Source organism: Leishmania donovani, chromosome 32 (genome assembly GCF_000227135.1).
Source record: "Leishmania donovani BPK282A1 complete genome, chromosome 32".
NCBI lineage: Eukaryota > Euglenozoa > Kinetoplastea > Trypanosomatida > Trypanosomatidae > Leishmania > Leishmania donovani.
In genome coordinates, this window is record NC_018259.1 from 1,323,376 (window position 1) to 1,349,221 (window position 25,846).

At 57.9% G+C, this 25,846-nt stretch overlaps 6 protein-coding genes across 6 annotated transcripts; all 6 read left to right on the forward strand.

Annotated features, from left to right (window-relative positions):
* Positions 1–7,668: 7,668 nt before the first annotated feature.
* On the forward strand, positions 7,669–10,173 carry LDBPK_323480 (hypothetical protein, conserved; the record flags this gene model as incomplete). The annotated part of the gene is made up of 1 exon (XM_003863711.1): positions 7,669–10,173. One exon carries the CDS (start codon positions 7,669–7,671, stop codon positions 10,171–10,173), a length of 2,505 nt encoding a protein of 834 aa, XP_003863759.1.
* Positions 10,174–12,435: 2,262 nt separating this feature from the next.
* LDBPK_323490 (hypothetical protein, conserved) lies at positions 12,436–13,158 on the forward strand (the record flags this gene model as incomplete). The annotated part of the gene is made up of 1 exon (XM_003863712.1): positions 12,436–13,158. The coding sequence occupies one exon, from the start codon at positions 12,436–12,438 to the stop codon at positions 13,156–13,158; it is 723 nt and encodes a 240-aa protein (XP_003863760.1).
* A 1,550-nt stretch (positions 13,159–14,708) lies between these two features.
* Positions 14,709–15,911, forward strand: LDBPK_323500 (chaperone protein DNAj, putative; the record flags this gene model as incomplete). The annotated part of the gene is made up of 1 exon (XM_003863713.1): positions 14,709–15,911. The coding sequence occupies one exon, from the start codon at positions 14,709–14,711 to the stop codon at positions 15,909–15,911; it is 1,203 nt and encodes a 400-aa protein (XP_003863761.1).
* Positions 15,912–16,908: 997 nt separating this feature from the next.
* On the forward strand, positions 16,909–18,339 carry LDBPK_323510 (dihydrolipoamide dehydrogenase, putative; the record flags this gene model as incomplete). Its single annotated transcript, XM_003863714.1, has 1 exon — positions 16,909–18,339. The coding sequence occupies one exon, from the start codon at positions 16,909–16,911 to the stop codon at positions 18,337–18,339; it is 1,431 nt and encodes a 476-aa protein (XP_003863762.1).
* A 3,896-nt stretch (positions 18,340–22,235) lies between these two features.
* LDBPK_323520 (CYC2-like cyclin, putative) lies at positions 22,236–23,147 on the forward strand (the record flags this gene model as incomplete). The annotated part of the gene is made up of 1 exon (XM_003863715.1): positions 22,236–23,147. One exon carries the CDS (start codon positions 22,236–22,238, stop codon positions 23,145–23,147), a length of 912 nt encoding a protein of 303 aa, XP_003863763.1.
* A 2,054-nt stretch (positions 23,148–25,201) lies between these two features.
* Positions 25,202–25,546, forward strand: LDBPK_323530 (hypothetical protein, conserved; the record flags this gene model as incomplete). The annotated part of the gene is made up of 1 exon (XM_003863716.1): positions 25,202–25,546. One exon carries the CDS (start codon positions 25,202–25,204, stop codon positions 25,544–25,546), a length of 345 nt encoding a protein of 114 aa, XP_003863764.1.
* Between the last annotated feature and the right edge of the window lie 300 nt (positions 25,547–25,846).

The following is a 25,846-nucleotide window of genomic DNA, read 5'->3' on the forward strand; positions in this document are numbered from 1 at the left end:
ATAGGCATGCCTATCCGCACGCGTTGACGTCTCTCTGACAGTATCTGTGTTCTCCCTACTCTTGTTGCTTTCCAGCGCACGTGCCTGCGGTTCTTTCTCTCTGCTTGTGTGCCCGTGTTGTTCCGCTCTTGCTGCATTGTCACGCCGTCTCCTTTTTCTTTGATTGCCGAGTCGTTGTAGCCCTCCTTCTTTCTCTGTCGACCTTCTCTTCCTCATCGCCGGCACATTTGCCTCTGCTTCGCTCCGGGTGCGTACTCGCGCGCGCGTGCGAGTGTGCGTGCGCTTCGCCAAGACGGATCCTGCAATAAGGCAGCGGATGCCGTGCTGTTTGAAGGACTGAGCTATGCGGACGGCAGCGGGTAGAGGAGGTGGCAGAAAAGAGCTGCGACGACAAGGGATGGAGAAAGGCCGATTCTAAACCGCACCGCACAGATGGAGGGAGGGAGAGCGAGGAGGTGAGGCGAGGTGTTTCCGTGTGCTCGTGGCGTTTTTTCCACGTTGCCGACGTGTTTTCGGCGTTTCCTTTGCCGTATCCATCTCGAGTGTCTCTCCCCGTCGCGTTCTCTGAGCGTGACTGTCTGTCGGTCTGTCTATATTCCCCTCCAGTACCACAACCGCTTTGGACTGCAAGAGGGATGCGGCGAAAAGGTGCGCAAGCATGCGCACATCCGCACGCACCTGTAAGAGCACGAACTCTGACGGCGGGCGACAGAGACTCGTCGTAGGTGTTTGTTCGATTCACGCATATGCAGATTGGAGAGGAGAGGTGTAAGGAACGAAAAGAAGTGGGGGAAGGGGCGTGGCGTGTGGCGCGGAGGGGGAGGCGAGGTGCAGCTCAATGTGTCAGGCGCCCACATGCCGAACACGCAAGGCAAATGACAACGCGAGCGCACATGTGAGAGAAAGCGACAAACAGATGCGCGTGTGCGTGCGCGCGTGTCTTCACCTACGAGGACGTTTTTAATTTTCGTTCTTTCCTGCGTCGCGTGACGATCTCGAGAACGGCGGATGGGGATGGACGTGAAAGAGGAACTACAACCTGGTGCTCGTGCTGGCGCGCGTGCGTGTGAGTGTGCTCTCTTTCCTTTTCGATGCTATCGCAAATCGTCGATGCACCACCATGTAGTGCGCTTGAACTGCCACTCCTCTTTCCTTTCTTTGGCCGTGCGGGTGGTCTCCGTTGGTGCGTGTGTGTTAAGTAAAGGGCAAACAGAGAATGAAGGAGCGAAAAGGCAAACGCCGCCACCCACCTTTAAAGCAAAAAAAAATACCGTGCGTGTCCATGCAGCCCACATCCACCTCTACCCACGCGTATGTGTGTGCAAGTGGCTATTCAGGTGACTGATTGGCGCGCAGCTCTTCGAAAGCGCACGCCACTGAAATCGGAAGCGAACAACGCGAAAGGAGGCGCAGAAGCGCGCAAGTGCGCGGGTAGGCACTCCGACAAAGAATGGAGCCGCGAAAGCAAAGAAAATCGCGTACAAATGTGAGACATGCGTGACACGCTCACCGATCTCTCTTCTGCTCCACTCCTTCTGCCGCACTCTGCATAGATCCTGTGGAGGAGGAGCGGCCCAAATCGCTGCTGTCGCGCACGTCGTCACCCCCTCCTCTGGCTATGGCACCCATGCTTCTGTGCGCGTGCGCGTTGTGTTGTGATGCAGCGTCCTCTGATGCGTCTGGTGCATCAGCCTCGTTGCCGCTGGGTTACCACATGGAAGCTTAAGCGGTGACGCATCTGCTGTTGTGTGTTTGTGTGCGTGTGTGCGTGCGTTTCGTCCGCCAACGTCTTTTCAACTCCCTTCAGCCCCCTCCTCTCGCTCTTTGCTCACTTCGTATACACACACGCACTTGCACGAAGGCATCATACATGGGGCGTGCCTCGAATACGCACATTCCCCACAGGGTGTCCTCTTCTAATCCAAACCTCGCTTGGCCCGTATTATTACTATATTTTTTCAGATCTTGCTCGTCTCTTCCTTGTACATTGGATTTCGCGGTTAGAAGTCCATTCCTCCTCTTGTCTCTCGAGGGCGACGCTCTGTCCTATGCCCAACCACATCATATCCGCTCCTTCCCTCCCTCTCTCACACTCTCGTGCTCGTGGACTCTCTTTCGTATCCTTGCAACAAGCTGCTGCGACTGCTCTCTCTCTCTCAGGCTCTTGATACCATCACCGTTTTTACGCAGCGACCTTCTTTGTCGTGTTATGTGTACTGCGCACTTTCCCCAACGATCGACGAGTACATCGGAGGCCGCTCGATAGCGAAAATGCGCGTTGTCGTGTTTCTTACAACTGTGCTTGCCTTCTTCGTATAGATCTCTAACCCCTTCTTCACATATCGCATCTCCTCTTTGCCAGGTCTGCGTGTCTGCGTGTGCCGTATCCTGCGCACTGTTTCTGTGCTTCTGTGCCTTTCCGCCTCATCTCGGTGCACGTCTGTAGGCGAGCAAGCGACGAGAGAACGAAAGCATCAATACGAAACGCACCGGGCGACGAGCAAAAGACCGCGCAGAGCCGGACACAAGGATCTGATCCATCAAAAACCTCCCTTGGGCTTCTCGCTCGTTGTGTCGGCCGCACGTATAAGTCCAGCGGAGCCGCACGACGGAGAGACGGGAAAGCAGGCATTGTGCCGCACGAAGAAAAGGAGACGGAAGAATCTGCAACAGCAAGCAGCCGCTCCTCCTAAGAGGCATGCATGCGGAAGTGATCCGGGCAGGGCCGGTACACTATGGTGAAGGCGTGCCTCGGCCATGAGGATGCCGGCGACGAACCCTCGCGCGCTCTCCTCCGTGCCCGCTCCTTGTGCCTCCTTCCGAGGCCGGCAAGTGAGTGCGCGTCCGTCCCTGCGGAGAGGGACCCCTTTCTTGTGTCGCGTCTGTCTGCTCATCTGATGCGTCGTTGTACGCTCTTCGTGGGACACCACGGTGCGACGAGATCCGGCGGGGAGTGCGATCGGGTTGTGCTCTCTGTCTCTCGTCCCAGTGGAGGCGGTGGCGTTGCGCTGCCTGCCGGTGCTACTTCCAGCGTCGATTGCCGTGGACGCGGAGGGCCCCGCGACCTTGTGGCCTCTTGTCTGCCGTTGTGCCTCGACCGGCCGTGTCTTGAGGGTCAGCCCCGCCCGTGCGACCGTCTGCATGCCTCCACGTGGCGGTGCCGGAGGCTGGAAGGGCCCGCGGCTCCGCGCTGTCGCCCGTACACAAGCACAACATATATGCGTATCGCGGTGCTCCTGAGTAGGACGCACTGTACTCCTGGCGGTGCAGCCCTCGGCGCGACTCTCGCTTCTTCCATCTCTGCCCCACCCCCCTCCCCCCTCTGTCTCTCACGCCTGCAAAGGAAAGGGAAGCGCTCGCTGCAGGGCTTGTGGGGCGGGGCTGCGGATGTGAGAGCGCGAAGTGAAGGGGTGTGTCTTTGCCGTGCCATCACCGAAGAACATCATCCTCTCCTCCCATCTCTCCCCCGTCACTCTCTCTGCAGCGTGCGCGAGAGTGTGTGCATCTGCCTCCTTCCTCTGCCACTTTCGTGTTGTTCGCCTTTGCCTTGGTGGTCTCTATCCTCATCCGGCCTTTGCAGGCTTTCCAGTATCAGCGGCCGTGCGCGCACGCGAGTGTCTTCGTATACGCAATATCGATTTGTCTCTGTACAGGCCTCTGAGTTGCTGATTCACACACTCACACACAAACATCCTCGCACGCTCATATTTATCTGTCTCTCCCGCCAAGACGAAGAAAAGCGAAGGCCTAGAGCGCAGAGAACGTGTCTTTGCGGTTAAGGAGAGACGCACACCCCGGGGCAAGCGATTGTGGCCCCACGCAACTCACCCCCATCAAAAAAAAGGCAAAAAGAGACGCGAAGCGGAAAGGCGCACACAACGATTTGCATAAAGACTGGAAGAGCGCAAAAAAAAGGGAATTCAACGAGGCGGTCCACTGCTCCTCCCCGAAAAGGCAGACGCGGATCCGTTACGAGGCGATTGGCACATATACATTTGCATCGCGAGCGAGCAAGAGGTGACGAACACCTTTCTTCCTCTGCGTTTCTCTCGATGCGCGTGTGTGTGTCTGTGATTTCTGCTGTCCCGTATCTCTGGCTTGTACGTACTTGCTCTTTTTTGTATGCGTGCATGTAGGTGTGTGTAGGTGTGTATGTGTGTGTGTATCGCCCTCCCCCGCTGCAGTGGTCGCTGTCTCTCACGATTCTCTGTTCATTTTTTCCCTTTGTTTGCTTTTTCGTTTATCGCTCACTGCCTTTGGCTTCTCTTTGTGTTTTCGCTTGTGCATCATCTGTGCCTCGAGGGACCTCACAGTTTGCGTGCCCTTCCGTTGTTGGATAATTTGTTGCGTCTATTCTTCACTGCGTTGCCGTGTGCCTGGCGCGCGCGCTCTCTCTCTGCGTGTGCGTGTGTGTGGGAGAGAGAGTGCGAACCCCCCCTCCCCCAACCGTCTTTGTGTGCTTCTTTCGATTTCTGTCTTTCACCTGTTGGCCAGTATATCAGCCTCCTTTCCCCTCCCCGAACTGCTCCCTGATCTCGTGCACTGGAGATCTCCGCGCCGCTTTGCGTGTGCGTGTGCGTGTGCGCGCGCTCGTCACTGGCCTGCCGCTGTGCCGCTTTCTTTGGCCGTTTTATCACCTCCGTTTCGTTTGCGCTCTTCTGTACGTGCGCGTTTGCGCATCTGTGTTTCGAGTGTGCCCCTGCTGCCCCTCCCCGTCTCTTGCTCTGCCCCCGTGTCGTGCTCGTCCATTCGCGCTGCTATCAATATCTTTTTTTTTTAATCTTTCCCTTTTCTTTTTCTCTCCTCATTCGTTTTGTTTTGTTTCCGCCTGTGACGAGGCAACGCGAAAGAGCGGCACTTGAGCAGAGACGAAAAACAACAAAAAAACGACGAAACCCATATTGGGGGGAGGGGGAGCGAAGCCCGCAGCTGCAGCAGCACCATCATCATCATTGTTGGCGCCATCGTCACTGCGGCTTGTACATATATAGTACTACTGCTCTTTCTTCTTCGCGTCTCGTCTGTTTTTTTTTTTTTTTTCAGTTTCGTGAGTGTGTGCGCCCTTGTTCTATATATATATATACCTGCCACTAACGGAGGGAGGAAAGCCACCCTTGCAGTTATCGACATTACCACCGTGAGCACCGAAGAGGTGGCAACAGCCAGTGGCGCGGCGACAAAAACCTGTTCACATATCTTTTTGTTGGTTTGGAGACTCCTCTATGCCCTTTCGGCCTATCGGCCTTCGCTACCTCCCTCCCTTTCGCACAGCTGCCGCCTACCCTTTCCGTGGGCGAGAACAGCAAGCAAAGAAAACTGTAGGAAGGCGCTGCGAAGTCTTATAAGACAAAAGAAAGTCGAATCGAAGGAGGCGGCGCCACTCGGCAGCACGCGCGGCAAAGAAGAGCCTTGCTGCTAAGAGGTGTTGGTTGCCTAATTGACACCCGCCCACACACCCCGCGTGCTCTCCTCTCTTCAACTCATTTTTTTTAACTGCCTTCGTGGGTCTTGTTCCCGCTGCTGTTTTCCTGGAAAGAAAAAAGGAAACGAAGAAGGCGTGCCGACCTTCGTGTGTGTGCGTGTGCGTATTTCTTCTTCATCCTTTTCTGCGCACCTTCTTCTCTCATCATCCTCATCATCGCCCGTGTGGTAGCTTTTTGACTGGAAGGAAGTAAAGGAAGGTGCCCCCCACCCCCCACCTCACACGCACACACACGAAAACACGCACGCAAAACAAGAAAACAAAAACGTAGCGCAAGCGAATCGCCGCTTTTCCATCTCTCTCAAGGGCGTCGTACAGGCTGCCTCCCTTCTTTCTCTCACATTTTCGTTTGCCTTTGTTCGTACGCAGAGGAATAGGGAAAGGAGGGAGAGAACAGAAGACAGACGACACGAAACAGCAACAGGCGGAGCCAAGTAGAGGCAGTTTCCTTTTCTGTGTGTGTGTGTGGGCGCATCGTCAAACCGCATCCACTATCGCTACCCTCTCCCCTTTACCCTTCTTTGCTCTCACATTTCAGGACGCCTTTGTTCTTCCTCGGCTTTCGTTTAAGGTTTCTGGCGTTTCCTCTTCGCCCCGTTGTAGCCCAGACAGGATCACCCTCGTATCGAAATTCAAAGAACGCACGAAACGAAAGAAACAAAGAGTGCCAGCATCGCGCACTTTTGCTTTTCGCCTTGCTTGCCTCCCTCGCCGCTCTTCTCGCCCCCCTTTTTCCTCCTTGGACTTCTGTTGAGCCCTCAGCACACTACTGTCTTCTTTTAGTTTTTGTATTCCTCAAGTGCATGCAGCCCCGGGAAGAAAAAGGAGAGGCACTCCAGCTCAAGCACAGCAGGCGGCAGCGATCACCGAGGTGTGCCTGAGAAAGGCAGCCGTCCCCTGACACAGGCACGTCGATCCCACGCATAGGTATCTCCCCCCCCCCAAACCACCACTTGCGCTCTAGCACTCAGGTGCGAGTGTCTTGCGTGTCTCTGTCTTTTCTTTTTCTTTTTGTTTCTCAGGAGGGCGTACCGCGTATCATTGTATTTCTAGTGCGTGCTTGAGCTCTCTCTTTTCCCTCCGTTTTCTGTATCACGCACGTTGTCTGCGTGCTCATCTGTTCGGCGTCTGTGTAACTTCGTTTTTTTGCTCCGCCTATCGCCTTCTCCCTTCTTGTGAGTGTGTTTGTGTGTGTATTTTCTTTTTTTTTTCGTTCTCGCCTTCAGATTGTTGATGTTGTCTGTCGTGCTGCTTGCTGTTTGTCCTCTCCTCTCCCGTCTTGCCCATCTTATCACCGTTACCTCTACACTCACAGCGCACGCAATCCCAGTACTGCCCCCCCCCCTCGCCCCACCACCCCTCAAAAAAAAAAAAAACATACTAATAACATATACATATGTATATACACGCACACGACAGGAACACACGCTCTTCTTTGGTTTTCATCAGATCACTTTCTCTCTGTTGTTTTGTTTCGTCTTCCTTTCACGTGTGTGTGCGTGTGCGGAGCACGTTGAATCTGGAAGCACTTTTCTTCGTCTCTGGTGGCTTTGCGGCCAAGCCCCCCCCCCCCTCTCTCCCTCCCTCCCTCCCTCCCTCTCTGATGGCTCTTTTTTTTTCTGTCGACTCCTCGTTTTCCCTCTCTTCGGTAGCGATCTTGACTTTCCTGTGCTTTTTTTTTTCACTGCTTTTGTACGTTACTTCTGTGTTTTGGTGTGGCGTGTGCTCGCGTAGGCTGGACCCCTCACCCCTCCTCGATTTCTATGGTTCTTGTTTCGCTCCTCCCTCTCGCGCGCACGTACACAGACGTTCACACCCTGATCCAGATCTTAGGTTGCGATCCGTGCAAGTAGCACGTGTGCGACGCGCCCTGGCGTCGCACCCACTCTCTCTGAAGGTCTGTGCTGTTTTGTTTGCGTTTCTGCGTGCGTGCGTCTGCTCCCTCTCTTTGGCTACCCCCTCTTTTCTTCTGATTCACAGATCGACTGCCCGCCAGGTGCTCGTCGCGCTGCCGCCGCCCTCCCCTCTCTTGTTATTCGGTACGCGCTTCTCGTTTCGTTGCGTGCTTGGCTCCGCTGTATTTCGTTCCGCCATTCTTCCTCCCTCGTGGTGCGCCCGTCTCTCACTCTCCCTCACCTCTGCTCGCCTGTTTTGATCGACGCTAGCGCTCAGCCGCAAGGTGCACCATGACTGACCTCGCGGCGGTTGCACCCACTGGGGCCGAGGACAAGTACACGTTTCTAGTCCCCTACGTGAAGAACAGCGCGTCTGACCTAGTGGAGAGCGTCGGAACGCAAACGCAAGGAAAGACGGATGCGGCCATCACCCACATAACCAGCGCAGAGGACTCGCGCAGCCCGAGCACGCCGGAGAGCGACTCTTTCGAGATCACCACCGTGGCCGCCATCCCCATTTCTCCAACGGCGACCGTGTCGCGTTGGCCGTCTGTCCAGAAAACGCTGGAGGCCTGCATGGACCCAGTCTTTCTCGCGTGCTCGTCCGACATGAAGGACCATAAGATTGCCGAGGAGGTTCTACCTCTGATGGACGCGGCGATGACAGTGTGCGTGTCTGCCCTCGCTAGCCTCTCCTGCCTGCAGCCCTTTTTCACCGGACGCACTCGCAGCGAGCGCATCCACACGATGCTGAGCGCGGTTCGCGCCTCCAACAAGCTGATGCTGCGCGACGACCTCCCTGCTCCGGCCTCCAGCTTCTGCGCGCTCTCAGTGGACGAGGCCGAGGCGGCCGGGCTGCGCGTTGGCCTTTGCAGTCACGCTGAAGGCCACGCTCGCACCGTGCGGACGCTGGAGTGCTGGCAGCACACGCCTGAGTGCGAGGACTCTCCTCGCTCGCTGACCCTTTCCCGACTGCGGGCAACTTCACCGCAGCAGAAGACGCGGCAGGCAGAACTGCCCAGCAGTGCCCCGTGCGCGCCATGCGCCGCTCTCGCCTCACTGCTCCCTGCCGACAACGCGCACGCGGCATGGGAGGCGAACCCGCCTCACGAAGATGTGAGTGTGTCTTGCCCAGTTGACGCCAACGCTCCCGGCAGGGCCTTGTCGATCGCTCCTGCATTCCCTGTCGCGGTGGCCGAGGAGCCGGCCATCATCGGCGTTTCCGCGCCACGCAGGACGCTGAAGTGCCCGCGCGTCGTGGGCGAAGAGCCGCTCTGTTCAGGTAACCGTGACTGTGCCGCTGACAACCAAGAGAAGATCCACATTCCTACGCTGCGTGCGTGTGTGCCGGTGCCGAAGCCACCACCCACCATCGACGTCCTCCTCACGGACGCCGCTGCCAAGTTCCATGGGTCGACAGCGAGCAGCAGCGCGAAAGAGGCAACCTCTGTGCCCACGATGAGGTCGGACTTGCCGGTGCTAGCCACGCCCTCCTCCGCCACCGCCACTGCAAACACCACGAACAGATTGCACTTCAGCGTGACAACCGCGCCGTTTATGCCAAAGAGCCTACTGAGCGCTACCAGCGGTGTCGCTCCCGCTGCCACCCCGCGCCGGCCGACTGTCTGCGAGCATGCCGGTGCTTTCCCCGCGGACATCAGCGAGGCCCTAGCAAAGGAGACACTGACGGACTCGAACACCGGCTGTACGCACGCCACACCGGACCTGTGCGCGGGCTCCTCGTGGGGGAAACGGCACGGTGCGGCAGGGGCGTGGAGGAGGGGCTTGATGGCGGCCCCGCCCATGCCTGTGGATGAGTCTCCCTCGACCTCTCTCCGCAAGGAGGTGTGCTGCATGCCTGCGGAGCGTCCACCGAGGGCGCTCGGGGCTGCGATGCCGCAGGCCCCGCGTGCCATTGACGTTTCTCCGAGGATGGCTGACGCTTTACCGCTCGCTGAGCTTCGCCCGCCGCGCCCGCTGATGGTGGCCATCCCTTCTGAAAGCGTTCCCGGCAGCGGCCTCGGCGGCTGCGGGCCGATATGCCCATCGCCAGCGGGGGCGCAGCTGTCGCCATGCCCTCTATCACAGTCGCGCCGCCATCGCCATGACCCATACAGCCCGGCAGGCTTCGTGCTGTGCGCAGAGAAAAGCTGCGCCCTCTCCTTGTCGCAGATGAGCATCCCCGCTGCCCGTGCCTTCACATCGTCCGCGTCCCCGAGGCCTGCTTCCTCTGCCTGTAACTCGAGCGCCGCCGGGGAGATGATGAGCTTCAGCTTCGCGGACCCGCTGATCAAAGCCACTGCGCGGCTGCAGGAGCGCCGCCGCCTTCTGCGAGCTGATACCACCCGTACCCCGTTATCAGAGCTCGAGAGCGCGTCGTGCTCCGTGGCGCACTCGAGTCCTGCGTGCGAGAGCGGCGATGATGTCGAGGACGCTCCATGCCGATCGTTGCCGTTGTGCGAGGCACTTTTCGCTGCCGCACGCGCTGAACCAACAGCAGCTGCAACTGCCGCATTTGTGAACTCCGTAGACGAAGATGCAGTCTCGCCTGCCGATGCCGCTGCCGCCGCCGGAGCCCCCAAGTCGTACGCCGAGGCTCTGCGTCTGAGCGCGAAGGCGCTTCCACCGGCTCTCGTTGTCGCTGCAAAGCCGGCAGGGAAGAGAGAGAAGTCGCCCAAGGCGAAGAGCCGCGCTCCTCACCGCTCTGCTGCGGCCTCCAGCAGCCACGTGAAGAACTCCTCTAGTGCCACCGCCAAGACGGCCACCAAGGCGAAGCGGCCCTCTCTGTCCGCCTAAGAACGACATGTGTCCGATGCCGGCGGACGGTGAAAGGGCACCACACAAGACCACGCAGGCGCTAGTAGTCACATGAGCACCCCCCATGTACCTTTTCGAAACTGAGCCGCACGCGCCACGCTACGAAGGTATACATGCACAGACTCAGATAAGCTCCGTGGGCGAGGCATGCTTCATGTATCTCGCTGTCTTTGCGTGTGCCTGACCTTCTTCGGTTTCAGATGCTTTTCTCTGTCCTGCTCAGGTGCCACGACTGCAAGAGGCATCTGCGAAAGCGGATACGTCTTCACGCGCGCGATATCGTGACTCTCAGCGATTAGCAAGGACAGAGTAGGCGAAGAGAATAGAAGTACATGAATACGCACATGATTTCGGTGACGCGTGGCTGTGCAAGAGAGAGAGGGAGAGGGAGGCAGGGAAAGCGGTAGGTGGTGCGCGAAAGGAAAAAGCAAAGAAAAAAAAACAAGGAAGGCGCGACGCACCCTGTCGCGTGGCTGTGAGCGCCACGCACATTGTACTCCCTCCCCCCATTGCACGCGCAAGCGCCAACAACCATACCCGCCTCTGCGTGTCGCTGTTGGTGTCCTTGTGAATAGAAATATATACAGATGCGCCTTTGTGTGTGCGTTGGTGAGCTTGGCCTTCACGTAGAGGAAGTGAGGACTGTGAAACATGCAGAAGAGAACGGAGCGAGAGAGAACATGCACACGCACTCGCATGCGAAGAAAAGCAAAAGCGATAGGACGGAAACAAGACCCATTCCAACGCAAACACCGTGCCGAATGGCTGACGGCTCAATGCAGGAGGTGGAAGAGAAGGCAGGACACATATATGATGCGGGAGAACTCTGTTGAATAGCGGAGGTGTGATATTGGCGTAAAATGGTGTGGCAAAACCAAGCCAATCGTGCGCATACGCACACATGTATATGGATGTGTGGCACGGAGACGCCTACTCAATGAACGGACCGCCTCACAACGTTTTTCCAGACACAGAAGAGGCGTAGGCGCTGCGCGTATGTTCCGTACGTGCCACCTTCACGCCTATGTGCTCTGTCTTTCTTTTTTCCCCCTTTTCCATGGCCTTGTGTTTCTTTTTGTTCTTCGCTCGCTCTGTGATGCCGCGCGTGTTCGACGTCGCTTCTCTTTCTCTGTCTATGCCTGTGTGCTCTCTTTTTCCTTCGTAGCGGGCAGGTATGGCAGGCGGTGACTTTCTCCTACGCATACGAATCTGTGCGCGCTTGTATTTTAGGTGTCGGGGAAGACTCAACCACATCAAAACACAAATACACACACACACACACATGCTCGCTGTTTTGTTTCTTTCAGTGCGCCAAACGCCGAGTTTCATGCGCTTCTTCGTACTTTCGTGGATGCGAATAAGCGCACCTTTTCCCACCATCTTCGTGCATCCGACCGGCATGCGATCGCAGGCACAGGCTTGAACGGAGACGGAGACGGTATGAATAAAGGAAGCCAAAGCTAAGTCAGCGACACTTCCGTTCGCGGTGTGACCGAATGGTCGTCAGCGTGCTGCCGTGCGCGACTGTCTGTGGAAGAATCTCAGGGGCGGGACTTCGCGTCGCCCCATGTAGTCGCAGCTGGCAAGGCGGCACCCCCTCCCCCTAGCGTACACTACTTGAAGCGAGGAAGGTGTGCCTTGCGCGTGTTTATTTTCGACTGAAAGATCGCCGTTGAGAGGCAGGGGGGTGGGCGGATCGACGCGAAAGGAACATGGCGTTGCACCTCTAGCCCAGCTTTCTCTTTCTCTAATCTACAGCTCCCCACGTGCATGCAGTGGGCCTATCACGGGCTGCACGGGCTGCATGTACAGCGGAAGGGTCCCCCGCCCTGCCACTGTCCTTTTCCTCTCTCCCGAAGTTCTCCATCGTCTCTTTTCGCCTTCCTCACTTCCTCGCTCACTGCCCCCTTCCACGTGTTCCTCGCCGAGGGCTTCTTTCTATATTTTTATTTTTCTCTGCTCCTTCGTTGCTGCCAATTGCAGCCTGGCTGCCCACTTACAGGAAAAACAACGAGGCGGTTGCAGCAGCACGGTAAAGCAAACACAGAGGTGACACAGACGCTTATCCTCGCTCGCGAGAAAAGAACGAAGGCTAAAAGCAACGTGGCGTATCTGGCGCCTCTCGGAGATCGCCATTCTAGTCCTTTGCCGCGGTAACCTTACTCGCCTTTCGCTTACGTGACACCCCAAGAACTCCACCCGCAGACGCGCACATCTCTCTCTCTCTAGGCCTGCCTCACCATGAGCTCCTCCGCCTCAACGACGCCGGCGAACTACGAGGGTGGCGGCGGCGGTGGCATCCGCGACATCGGCACCGTCACGTCCGGCATGGCGATCATGAACTTTGACCAGAAGACAAAACCGTACACACGCAACGACCTCGTGCAGTTTCTGATGCACTACCAGGAGAACCTCAACGAGGAGGAGCTGCGACTTGTGGAGAAGGGCATTGTGGGCACCTTTGTTGGCATGCCAGCGTTCTTCGGTGCTGGGTACTTCTTAAGCGGCCGGCTTGGCTGGCATCGCGTGGTGCGTGTCATGGCGCCGCTGAACGAGGGAGGACGGCCCAGTTGGTTCGTTAGCCACCTCCCAAAGATCGGGCGAACTGCCTTTGGGTTGACGGCGGCCACCATCCCCTACATGGCAGTGCAACAGTGGTTTGTCTCGCGCGTGCTGGAGTTGGACGAGCGGGAGAGCAACTTATCCTTTCACGTGCGGCGTCTGATGCTGTCGCAGCGGTCTGGCATAATGTTTAAGCGCACCGCCACGCGTGAGGTGACAAAAGAAGAGCAGCAGCGTCTCCTCCGCGAGGCCGAGGCGCACGTGAATGAGAATCGCAGTGGCCAGCGTGTGAGCCAGGGCCTCGGCACCGGCCCCGTGGATGTGAACCTGCAGCTGGGCCAGCAGGTGCTGACGCCAGTGGCGCAGACAGGCTACAAGCCGATGCCTACACAGCCGCGGTAGTGCCTAGCTCGGCCTGCGCATGGGCTCTTGGGGGGCACAAGGACCACCTAGGGGCACCGTGTAGCTGCGACACGACGAGCCCCCCGCCTCCATCTCTTTCACATTCTGCAGGCGCTTGTGCTGCCGACCCGCCTTCCCTATTCCAGGTGGTCGATGTCGTGCCGATCTTGCTCTTCCTTGTTTTGCTTTCTCTTGGTTTTGATTTGGCCATGTGTGTGGGTTGGTGCTCTGGCACGCGACACGTGTGTTTGTGTGTTTGTGGCGGTTCACGCGTGTATCGTTGTGGCTCCTCGCACAGGGTTAGGGATGCGCCTGTCCTGCCGTGTCGTTGGCGCTGACGAAGCTGATGACACGTTGGTGCGTTTTTCTGTTTGCTTATTGCGCGGCCGCCTCTTCTCTTGTGGCCCGCCTCTCCCAGACTCACACGATGGAAGACGCCGCAATACCTGCGCGCTCTCTTCTCCCCGCAATGCTGGGGAGCTGTCGCTGAGGAGGTCTTCGGGGTTTTTTCGACGACCTCGCTCGTGTTCGTGATGACCTGTCTCCACTTTCTTCTCCATCTCGGTGACAGAGAGCGAGCGAGTGCCCGCGCCCCCGCCACGCACGCACATATGCGCAGGCGCTCTTTCTCGCTCTCTCGCCTTTCACGTGTATTGCGTTTCACAGCAACTTGTAACACGAAAAGACGATTGCAGCAACAAACGACTTATGATTGCGCGGGAAGGGAAGAAGGAATATGAAGGCGTGCACACGAAAGCAGACACCTCGGAGTGCGCCTGCCGCCGCTGCATCTCTCTTGCTCCCTTTTTCCTGCCTTTCTGGCTCAATCACCGCCTTCCCTCCCGGCTTGATGTGCGGTGGCTGTGGCGTTCTTTAGGGGATGGGTACTGATGCCTCCTTTTCTCCTTTTTTTTTCTGCTAGGTTTTCGTCAGACACGGCCGACATTGACCAGCTTGTGTAGTTGTGGACCTCTGCAGAGGTGAACGCATCCACCGTAGTGTCTGAAGCTTCTTGTGCGAGTCGTTTCGTTCCTCTCTCACCTCCACCCCTCCCTTACCGCCTCTTGACGCTTCCATTACTTCTCCACCCTGATCGCTACCCGCACCGCTGCTGTTGTCAGGTCATCCGCTTCACGTTGTGTATATCCTCTCTTTTATCTTCTCGGCTCAACAGCTTCTTGCGAACCTTGTCACCGCACCTTTTCCCTCGCCCAGGCCTCACATCTTCTACTGCCTGCCTGTGTGTGTGTGCGTGTGCCGTGTGCGTGCGCCAGGGAATCGGTCGAAGAGGCGTCGAAAGCGGTGTTGTTGCTGCCAAGCGCCTCCCTTCCTCCTTCTCCAAAAACGGCCGACAACGAGAAACTCTCATGTGGTGTGCGCCGCGACATTGCTGCTGTGTTGTTCCATAGAATTTGTACAGCGTAGGCACATTTTCCCTTTGAAGTTACACACACACACACACACACACACACACACACAGCAGCAGCAGCAGCAGCAGCAGCAGCAGCGATTCGTCTACTCACCGACTTCCGCTGCCGACAGACATGCGAATGACGATCCTGCACTCGCGTCGCGCTGCCGTGCGGTGCGCATGCATGCTTGTGCTTGTGCTTCTATGCGTAGCGCTGAGCTCGCGCGCATTTTTCGACTTTGGCGGCGGTCGTCGTGCCGACGCGCCGTCCGCAGAGGTGCACCATGCCCAGGAGGTGGACTACTACAAGGTGCTGCAGCTGGAGGATAAGCGCGAGGAAGCGACAGAGAAGGACATCCGTCAGCAATTCCGCCGCCTCTCTCGCCTTTACCACCCCGACGTGGCGAAGACGGAGGAGGACAAGGTCAAGTACAGTCAAGTTAACCGTGCGTACGAGGTGCTGTCCGACAAGCGGAAACGCAAGGTGTACGACATGCGCGGGGAGCGGGGCTTGGAGCAGCTCGAACACATAGACCGCTCCAAGGACACCCCTGGCGGTGGTATGAACCCCCTCGCCCGGCTCTTCGGCATGCGGGTGGACGATGGCCTGCGAGGGCCCGACATGGAGCTGGAAGCGAAGGTGGACCTCGCCAAGTTGTTCACTGGCGGGCAGGAGACACTCCAGGTCAACAAGCAAAAGGTATGCCACGCCTGCAAAGGCAGTGGTGCAGATACTAAGGCGGCTATTGTGCAGTGCCGGCAGTGCGGGGGCGAGGGCGTGCTGCGCCAGCGCATCCAGTTTGCCCCTGGCATGATCCAAGAGTTGCACCAGAAGTGCCCCAGCTGTGGCGGAGCAGGTCGGCGGCCGGAGCGGCTGTGTTCTGTGTGCCGAGGCAACAAAGTCTTGCTCGGCAGCAGCACAGTTACACTGGAGCTGGAGCCTGGCATGGAGGAGGGCCACGTGCTGAAGTTCGAGATGGAGGCGGAGGAGTCGCCGGACCGGCTGCCGGGGGATCTTCTCGTACACGTGCACACCCTCCCGCACCCCGTCTTCTCACGCCGCCGCAACCAGCTAGACTTGGACACGTCGCTGACGCTGACTCTTCAGGAGGCCCTCGTAGGTTTTGACCGCAACATCACACACCTAGACGGAGTGGAGCAGGTTCGGGTGCAGCGCCTCGACACCGTCTCACCCTATGGCACCGTGCTTCGGCTCCCGGGAAAGGGAATGCCAAAGATGAATGTCGCCTCCGAGCGGGGTGACCTCTACGTCAGGCTGCAGTACGACATGCCCGCGCAGCTTACAGAGGAGCAGAGGAAGCTGGTGGAAATGCTTCTGTGAGGTGCCGCCCCGAATCGACTCTGTGATCGGCGGTGGAGGCTACTACGCATGATAGCAGCGCGTCGTCATGAAAGGCGGTCTTCGGTCATGTACCTCAGGGGCTGGAGCTTCCTCACGCGCACTGATATACGTGTCTTTGCAGGCCCTTGCGTACAAGGTGTGCACTTGTTTCCGCTGGGCAGACGACACACCCACGGAAGGTCGTGGATGAACGCGGTGCTCGAGGCGGCGGCGGATCTCTCTCATCGTGGGCTCGCACTGGGAGTGCTTCCTATGGTGCTGCCTTGCGCGCGTTTTGTTTTTGTCTTTTGTCTTTGCTGGCTCTGCTTTGCAAGAGGGCACACGCAGACACAGACACGCCCGACTAATTTGTGTCCTTCACAGCTCTGCCCGAGACGCGCGCCGAGCCGCTCAAGGGGTCGTCTGCGAAGGTGATGCAACGCGCGAGCCGCGAAACCACCCCTCTCCCCTCTCCCGCCCTCCCATCCCCCCGGCACGTGCGGCTCGACTGCTGAAGCGCGCGCCTCGCTGAAACTCGTCGTTCTGGAGCACCTGTCTTGCACACGGAGTGCCCTGGATCGGCGCACCTTCGACCAACCTCTCAGCCGTGTCTCTATGTGAGGTATATGTCAGGGGTAGGGGGCAATGCACGTTGCGACGTCTTTCGTTAGCTTGTCTTTCATGGTAGCCGTTCTTCTCTTCTCCCTACTCATCTCTCCCACCTCCGCTGCCGCTGGACTTCTCATGCACGTCTCTATCTCGGCGTATGGGACACATGACGTGGCGTACCTCCCCCCTCCCTTCCCTCTGCAGTTTCTACCATCTCGTAGCGACCCCTCCCCTCCCCTCCCCCTTCACTCACTCAGCGGACCCTTAGCCTTATTCCTTTCGCGTGCCCCCTCCTCTTACTCCCTCCCGCTTTTCGTGGCGACGCTGAGTAGCCTAAGGTCGAACACCCACACTTTTCCCCACTTCGCACACACAAGCACACACCAGCATGTTCCGCAGGAACATAGCGCACCTGGCGTCCTACGACGTGACGGTGATCGGCGGTGGCCCTGGCGGGTACGTGGCAGCCATCAAGGCCGCCCAGCTCGGCCTCAAGACCGCCTGCATCGAGAAGCGCGGTGCTCTTGGCGGCACCTGCCTGAATGTCGGCTGCATCCCGTCAAAGGCGCTGCTGCACGCGACGCACCTGTACCACGACGCCCACGCCAACTTTGCCCAGTATGGCCTGCGCGGCGGGGAGAACGTGACGATGGATGTGTCTGCGATGCAGGCGCAGAAGGCGAAGGGGGTGAAGGCGCTGACGGGCGGCGTCGAGTACCTCTTCAAGAAGAACAAGGTCACGTACTACAAGGGCGAGGGCAGCTTCGTGAACCCCAACACGATCAAGGTGAAAGGTCTCGACGGCAAGGACGAGACGCTCGAGTCGAAGAAGACGATTGTGGCCACTGGGAGCGAGCCGACGGAGCTGCCGTTCCTGCCCTTCGACGAGAAGGTTGTGATGTCCTCCACCGGCGCCCTCGACCTTGACCACGTGCCCAAGAAGATGATCGTGGTTGGCGGCGGCGTGATTGGGCTGGAGCTTGGTAGCGTGTGGGCCCGCCTCGGTGCTGAGGTGACCGTCGTGGAGTTTGCCTCTCGCTGCGCCGCCAACACCGACGCCGACGTGTCCAAGGCGCTCACGGATGCGCTGGTGAAGCACGAAAAGATAAAAATTATGACCAACACAAAGGTCGTTAGCGGGACGAACAACGGTAGCAGCGTGACGATCGAGGTGGAGGACAAGGATGGAAAGCATCAGACGCTCGAGGCGGACGCGCTGCTATGCTCCGTGGGCCGCCGCCCGCACACGACTGGGCTGAACGCCGAGGCCATCAACCTCCAGATGGAGCGCGGCTTTATCTGCATCAACGACCACTTCGAGACGAACGTGCCAAACGTATACGCGATCGGCGATGTCGTGAACAAGGGCCCAATGCTAGCGCACAAGGCCGAGGAGGAAGGCGTCGCGTGCGCGGAGATGCTGGCTGGCAAGCCCGGGCACGTGAACTACAACGTCATCCCCGGCGTCATCTACACCAACCCTGAGGTCGCGCAGGTGGGCGAGACGGAAGAGCAGGTGAAGAAGAGGGGCATCGACTACAAGGTTGGCAAGTTCCCCTTCAGCGCCAACTCGCGCGCCAAGGCTGTCGGCACCGAGGATGGCTTCGTGAAGGTGGTGACGGACAAGAAGACGGACCGAATCCTTGGCGTTCAGATTGTGTGCACGGCTGCTGGCGAGATGATCGCGGAGCCGACGCTGGCGATGGAGTACGGCGCGAGCTCCGAGGACTTGGGCCGCACCTGCCACGCTCACCCAACAATGTCCGAGGCGGTGAAGGAGGCGTGCATGGCGTGTTTTGCGCAGACGATCAACTTCTAAGCGGGTAGGAAATGTGTGCGCTTGCGCGAGTGAGGGAGGCAGAGGTGCAGGGCGGCGCTGGCGGATGTGAGCACGCAGACTTGCACGTACAAACACACGCCGTTGAGCTCCTTTCGCGCCGTCGACTTTGCCTTCCACCACGACCACCTACCAACTCTATCGCTCTCCAAAGAGCACACATAAACACACTCACATGCGTAGCGGTGTGTGCCGAGGTGGGGTGGTGGCGAAAGAGGGCGCTTCACACAGACAACTTCTTCCAGGGATATGCACCTCGTAGGGCACTGAGCCAGCGGTACAAACTCGACACCTTGTTGTCGCTTGGAGAGGGTCGGAGTGCGATGGCCCCCAGGGAGTGGGCGAGCGCCGTCGCCCTCTGTCTGCCGTGTGTCTCTGAGCCCCCGCCCTCCCTTACCACCAAAAGTTTTGGCTTCCTCCCGGGGGTTTTCCTTTGTTTGACTTCCTTTACGTTTTCCGTCTGATTTTTTTATATTGCTCCTTTTTTTTTTCGTGTGGGCTCGTGTGTGTGCGTGTGTGATGTATGTGGATGTGTGCCGCCGCCTCATGTGTGTGCACGCACGTTGGCGAGCAAGTCTTCGCTCACCAAGAACAGGGAGGGGATACATCCAATCAACCCGAGTACGAAGAGGTACCCTACCAATGAAGATAGCCGGGTGGGGAGAGACGAAGCCGCTAGAGAAATAGTTGAGGCGATGTGGGAGCAGAGCGCAACGCACTCTGCCTGTCTCCCTTGATCCCGGTTCTCTGGATGCTATGCGCGTCCGCCCCCCCCCCCTCTTGCACAGTCACTCTCTCACTCTCCGCTGCCTTTTGTGGTATTTGGCCGTTTGGCCCTCTTTTGTGTCTGTCTGTTGCGTAGTAGTCTGGGTGCTGCAACGTCGAGATGCGTGTGTATGCATGCACGCCTCTCTTTCTGTCTGCGTGGCGTTTAAGATAGAGGTAGAGGGGGTAGGTGAAACGGGACGATGACAGAGAGGCAGAGAGCGTGAAGAGGAGAGAGGGATGCTGGCCCGAGGTAGCGAGTGTTGGTAGGTATATCTGAACGAGTGGGTGCGCGATGTGGAGAGTGTAATGCGACGCAACTTTAGTGTTTTATCGCAAACATGAATGCGAAGGGAGAGGGAGAGCGGGGTGCGGTGCTCAACCACTGCCACCTCGATCAGCCTTTCTTCGCTTTATGGTGGGGATGGCTTTGGCACACGAGAGAGCAGTAAAACGAAGGAGAGGGGTGCCGAGAAGGTGTCGGACGTTTTAGATCTTAAGCATGACCGAAAAGGGTACAGCGGTTGTCATAGTCGCCCGCGTGGCTCTTTAGTGGATGTCCCAGCGTGTGTGCGAGTTTGCGCGTAGGGAGCGGGATCTTCTCTCTGCTCTCGTCGTGTGCTGTGCACAGCAAGAAACACTGCTCTGGCGCACGCACTCGCACGCATGGCGCTTGGCCCCCCCCCCCCCCATGCTCTCCACTCCGCCGTCGATCCTTGCCCCATTCACACCTGAAACACAATCTCGACGCACCAGCCCCTCGCCCTCTCTCTGCTTGCCCTTCCACCGAACGGACGTCATGCCAACAGGCGTCATGGTAGCTACAGTTTTGAAGCATCACTATCTAAAAGCAAGGAGAGCATAACAGAAAGCAAAAAAAAAGGAGTGCGCAGTTATGTGTGCTTCCGTGCCACGGCGCTCTTGGATGAGGTAGGGCAGTGCCACCTCAGCCCTGCGTGGGAGCGGCTGTATAAAACGACTTGTACTCCATCCCGAGTCGACGGATCGACCACGTGCGCACATGCGACTCTCCCCCCCCTGTGGTTGATCAGTTGCCCGTGTGGAGGGGAGGCAGCGCTGAGGCGTGGTCTCTGCAGATTCCTGGAGAGCCTGCCCCCACTCTCCCCATCCACACACCCGCGGGAGATGAGCAATAAGCGCAACAGCCACCATGCACATGACCATTGTGATACGCACTCTTCCACTTTCCTTCATCGAAACCTCAACCGATCGCCATACACACTCTCGACGCATCTCTACTCCCCTCCCTCCACGCACGACGCTCTCGTACCTACGCGCATATATCTCTTCACTTCACTGAGCTGCCCCTTCCACCCTCTTTCTTATCCTTCCTCATCCGATTCACAGATTGCTACGAGGCAGCACGGAAGTAAAGCACGCACCTCCTTCTCGCGCCAAAGTCTCACACCGTGATACTCTTGCCTTTCGCAGCTACTCGAACACTGCAAGCAGGGAGCGTGAGGTAAGAAGGCAACGAACGAAGTAAAGAGAAACTCGGCAACACTACCGCACACAGACGCACCCACGTACACACTCTCGCAAGCTTCAAGGCCGAGCGCGAGCGCGCACACAGACCAAGTAGGAGACACGTGTGCACAGAGAGGGAGCTGGCGGCCGCCTCTTGCTTTTTTCGCGTTCTTTTGTCGGTTCCCTGCCGCCTTGTCTAATCGTGTGAAGTTGTCGGGAGTCCTTTGCTCACGTGTGCGTCTGTCAGCGACTGCCTCCTACCCTGCCCTGCCTTGTCGCTTCCTCTCGCGCGCTCCGGTCGACGACCCCGCCTCGCATAAGCTTGTTTTCTTTTCCGGTGTGTTACGTCGTCTCTGTGACTGTGCGAGCGATTAGGCGCGTATCTGCTTCTGTCGTGTGTGTCTGTGCATAAAGCTGGCCACCCCCTCCTTCACTGCCTCTCCGTCACGCATACACACACGCGTGGAAGTCCCGCGAACAACAGCGTTGCTCGCTGGCTCGGTTCTCTCTCTTCGCTTCTTCGTCTGCCCTGTTGACAGCTTAGATTCACACCCCTCTCCTCTCTTCATCACCTTTTAGATCCTTCATCACCATCTCCCCTCCCCCCTCTCCTTCTCCTCAAACCCTCTCTGTACATACGTGTATACACGTATGTGTTGGAGCTCGCCGTTTCGGTTCATCTTCCCTCTTCTCTTTGTTGTTTGCTTCGTATTGTCTCTTGCCGTTTTCCGTTTTCCTTTTTTTCGTTTGGTACTTTACACACCGCACGTTAGATCCCTCTTCTCTCTCTCCTGTGCACGTCGTCACCCTTCGCATTCTCCAGTACGCACGCGCCGACAGGCTTCGCTTTTTTTCTTCATTTTGTGCACGTGTGTGTGTGTGTGCAGATTTCCAAGTAGAAGATCCCGTGGAGAGGGTGCACATAGGAGCCGCACGCTTGATTAGGGGAGTCCAAAAGAGGTGCTCGAGTTATCTGTCTGAGGTTTCATGACCGTAGTTGCCTTCCCCTTATCCCACCCACTTCCTCTTCCTCTTCACTGTTCATTCGTGCCAGATACAGTACTTGATACACGCGCGGCGTGACATAGACAGAGAGACGGCAGCCCCTCTTCGCCCGACGCCTCACGCCACGACACCAGTTCTTGTATCCCTGCTTTGCCTGTGCTGACAGTCAACGCGTTTTCGTTTCGCCATTTGTTCTCTTGTCTGCTGCTGTGCGTGAGCGCGTGCGAGACAGCATGGCCGCCCTTCGTGAGGTGTCGAACCTCGCCAGCAACCTCGGCGCCGACATCAAGCAGCGTCAACAGAACTGCCGCGTTGACCCCAACAACAATGGCTTCTCCGGCGCCTCATTTCTTAATCAAGACAGCCTCCACCGAGGTTCACAGCAGGAGCAGCAACTTTCTCAGCGCTTGACGGCAGCAAGCAGCTTCTCTGCGGTGACGTCGCACTCCATGCACAGTTTGGTGGTGCGAAGGGGCGACAGCGAGTCTCACATCCACGCCCGACGCACAAACGTGATTGTGCCTCAGCGAACCAGTCGCGCCCTATCCGGCTCATGCGCAGACGCCCGTCATGCACAGGAGCCGACGTACTGCACGGATTTGATTGGCGACATCACCGACATGTTCGTGGAACGAGAGCGGCAGGCGGTGGCGCGCTTCAACGAAGGAAACGCGAGCAATGAGCCAACGAACACGAGTACCCTGTACGCCTACTACGCGTCCCCGCGGTACCTGCAGCACCAGCCCGAAATCAACGAGAAAATGCGTATGATCCTCGTAGATTGGCTGATCGATGTGCACCTCAAGTTCAAGCTGCACGCAGAGACCATGTATCTTGCCGTCAACCTTATCGACCGCTATCTTTCCTGCGCCAACAACAAGGTAGACCGAGCCACGTTCGTACCACGCGCGCAGCTGCAGCTTGTCGGCGTCTGCGCCATGCTTCTGGCGGCCAAGTACGAGGAGATCTGGCCACCAGAGGTGAAGGAGTGCGTGCACATCAGCGCCAACACATACACTCGCGAGGAGATTATCCAGATGGAGCGCGCCATCTGCACCGCGCTGTCGTTCCGGCTGACTGTTCCGACGCCCTTCCCGTTCGCCTCGCGCGCGTGGACGGTGCTGGAGGGAGACGACTTCCTCGGCATTGGCACGGACGAGGAGCAGCGTCGCCAGTACTTCGCGATTGTGCGCCACGCCACAAGCTTCTTTATGGAGCATGCGCTACTGGACTACAAGTGTCTTCAGTTCACCCCGTCGCAGATTGCCCATGCGTCGGTGTTTCTGGCGTTGCTGATGCTGCGCACAAAGCTGGAGCTGCCCAAGACGCCCACCTTCCCTGTGTGGACGGATGCCCTGCGGTACTACACCAAGTCGGAGGTGCAAGAGTTCCGCGACTGCGCGGAGGTCATCCTAGATTATGTGAACTACGTTCCCACGACCAAGTATCAGGCGGTGCGCCGCAAGTACAACAGCAGCCGCTACATGGAAATCTCCAAAATGCTGATGCCTAACGAGCTGCCGACACTGTGAGGAAGCGGAGGCAGCACGGCTGAGGCGCATTGACGCGGGCTTGGCGGCCTCGCTGTGTCTGTGCGTGCACGGAAGTGAATGCTGTACGCATGTTCTTTTCACCCCTGACCCCCTTTGTTCGTTGGTGTGTGTGTGTGTGTGTGTCGGTGGGCAGCAATACGAAGGCCGCTGCGGTTAGATTATGTTAGATCCTCGCCTTTCCTGTAGCGATGTTCTCCTTTTAAAATCTTTTTTTTTGTGTGTGGGCGCGCATGCACTCTTTCGGACGCCAGCAAGATACCCCTCACATCCATCAGCGAGCAACGGTGTGTACGTTGTCGGGGCGTTGCTTTGCGTGTGTGCTTGTCTGCTCAGACTTTTTTTTTTCGGGTGCAGTGCCCCGTAGGGCCCTCCCCCTCCTCCCTCCGTTCTCGGTGCTTGCCCCGAGCTTTTTTCTCTGTCGTGGCTGATGTCTTCGGCTCTTCTCCCTCTTTTGATTTCTATGTCCTTGGCACGTAACACAGGGCTGCGCAGAACACGCGGACACACCTCAGATGGAAACGCGCTTGCACAAGTGCGTTCCCGGCGACGAAAACCAGACGCATGCCACACAAACAACGTACCTTACCCTCCCTTCCTCCCCCTCGTCAGCCACATGTATATTGTGAGCGTTTTGTGTCTCTCTCTCGCTCGTATTACGGCTCTTTGTATCATGGGCCGCTGTCTCTGTGGCCGATGCGCGCACCAACACGCCGCACCCACTCACGTGGGCTCGTCGCCTTTTTCTTTCGCTTTCTTTGTCTACCTTTGTTTCTCCCCACCTTCCTGTTGCGGTCTGTCGATGACCAGCGATGATGTGAGCGTGCATGCCCCTTCCGCGTTGCTCGTGAATGCCCATGCGCCGAAAAGACCAGACCGACCCACAAACACACACACACACACACGGAGTGCCATACATACAGATGCCAGCGATCGCAGCGGGTTGCTCCTCTCCATGTATGTGCTTGAGATGTGTCCGCGTGCGAGCTGCACCCACGCCCCTGTGTGCGTGCCGGTGTGTGAGGGAGAACGGCCTTCAACAACCTTTTTTTTTGTTTTGTACTCGATGGCTCGTAGCTCAGAAACCGCCGTGTCTTCCTCGAAGAAAAAAGAAAGCAACGCGCTGCAAATCAACGCAGCGAGAGCCCATGAGGTACGTCCGTTACGACGCCAGATGCTCCAGCGGTGCGAGGGCGCGTGCGTCGGTGCGCGATGGCGGGGAGATGCTGTGCCGGTGCAGCGCTGCACTCAGCACGTTTCTTCTTTCTGTGCGTGCTCTGCGTCTCCCGCTCTACGGTGGCGGTTGCTGGGAGGGAAGCTTCTCTTGTTCTCTCGCTGGCCACTGAGGATCGCTTGAAGCACCCGAGGGGACTGTGAAGTGCCGTTTGTTTCTCCCTCACTTGTGAAGAGACGGAGAGAGGGGCGCCGGCGCGTCTGGCATGCAGCTCAAGTGTGTGCACGCTCCTTCTCTCGCTTCGTGTCGACTCCTCTCCCTTTCGGCGCATGCAGATGTGCGTCGAAGCGTGTTGCCTGGGCGCCGCTCCGCTCATGCCCATCCGGGCTCATGTGCGCCATCACTATCCCCCTTTTTCTCCTTTTCCTTTCCGTTTCCTTTGGGACACCTCTACACGCACTGTTTCTGTCTGGCGTGCTCTCGCACTCCACTGCACTGCCACCCCTCTCTCTTGTGCTCTTCTCTTCTGGCGCTCTCGCCCCCTTTCTCGTTCTCCTGCTGCGGTCACAACGCACCGAACACGAAAAACAAAGGGGACAACAGAAGGGAGAGGAAGCCATCGACACAGCCGAGGCATCAGCGCCTTTTGATACTTTCGCACTGTTCGGCGGTGGTGCGTATCGACTTTTCTCTCACTCTACTCACGTACACACGCACCGACATTCACCGGCGCGTCCAGCGGTTCTGCAGGATTGTACCTCTCTTCAGCTCTGCCTCCCTCCCTATCTCTCTCTCTCTCGCGCGCGCTCCAGCAGTGGAGCGTATTCTGCATTGGCATAGGCAGGGAAAACAAAGAGAAAACATGGGGTTTCGCATGCTGCAAGACTTTATGCGCGTGCAGCGCTGGGAGCGCTCGATCAGGAGGCGCGAGGATCACTCAGATGGAATTGTTGTACGCGGCATTCGTATGATCCCGTGGTCTGGGGTGGCCATGTTCTTCTTCATTATGGTTTTCTTCGGTTTCGACCTCGGTGCCGGCATCAAGCAGACAGCGCGGCAGATCAAGGAAAAGAAGAAGGATGCGCAGACGACGCTGGAGGTGCAGAAGATCCAGGCGCGGCAGTGGTCGGTGGAGCAGGTGAAGAACTTTAGGGAGGGTGAGATGCCGCAGCCTTCGTGGGAGAAGGGCGGTCCACGAGCGAGGTGACGTGGAAGAGGCGGCGTGGCGGCGGAGGCTAAATAGAAGGGCAGATGAGGTGCACTGTGTGCGGCTCACGTTGTCGGCGCTGCCTGCCCCCCTTCTTCTTCCCCGGCAAAGTGGTATTCTTTCCGTAGTGTGCTGCCATTGCGCTCCTCCTGCTCGGTCTGCCACACCCTCGTCTTTCCTTTCCCGCCTGCAGGGCGACAGTGGGGGGGGGGTGGACCGGAGACGGAGAAGAGGGGGGCGATTCAGCCACGCAGCATCCCGCCCTAAACAAGGCGCGACAAACTCCGTGTAGGCACTCTT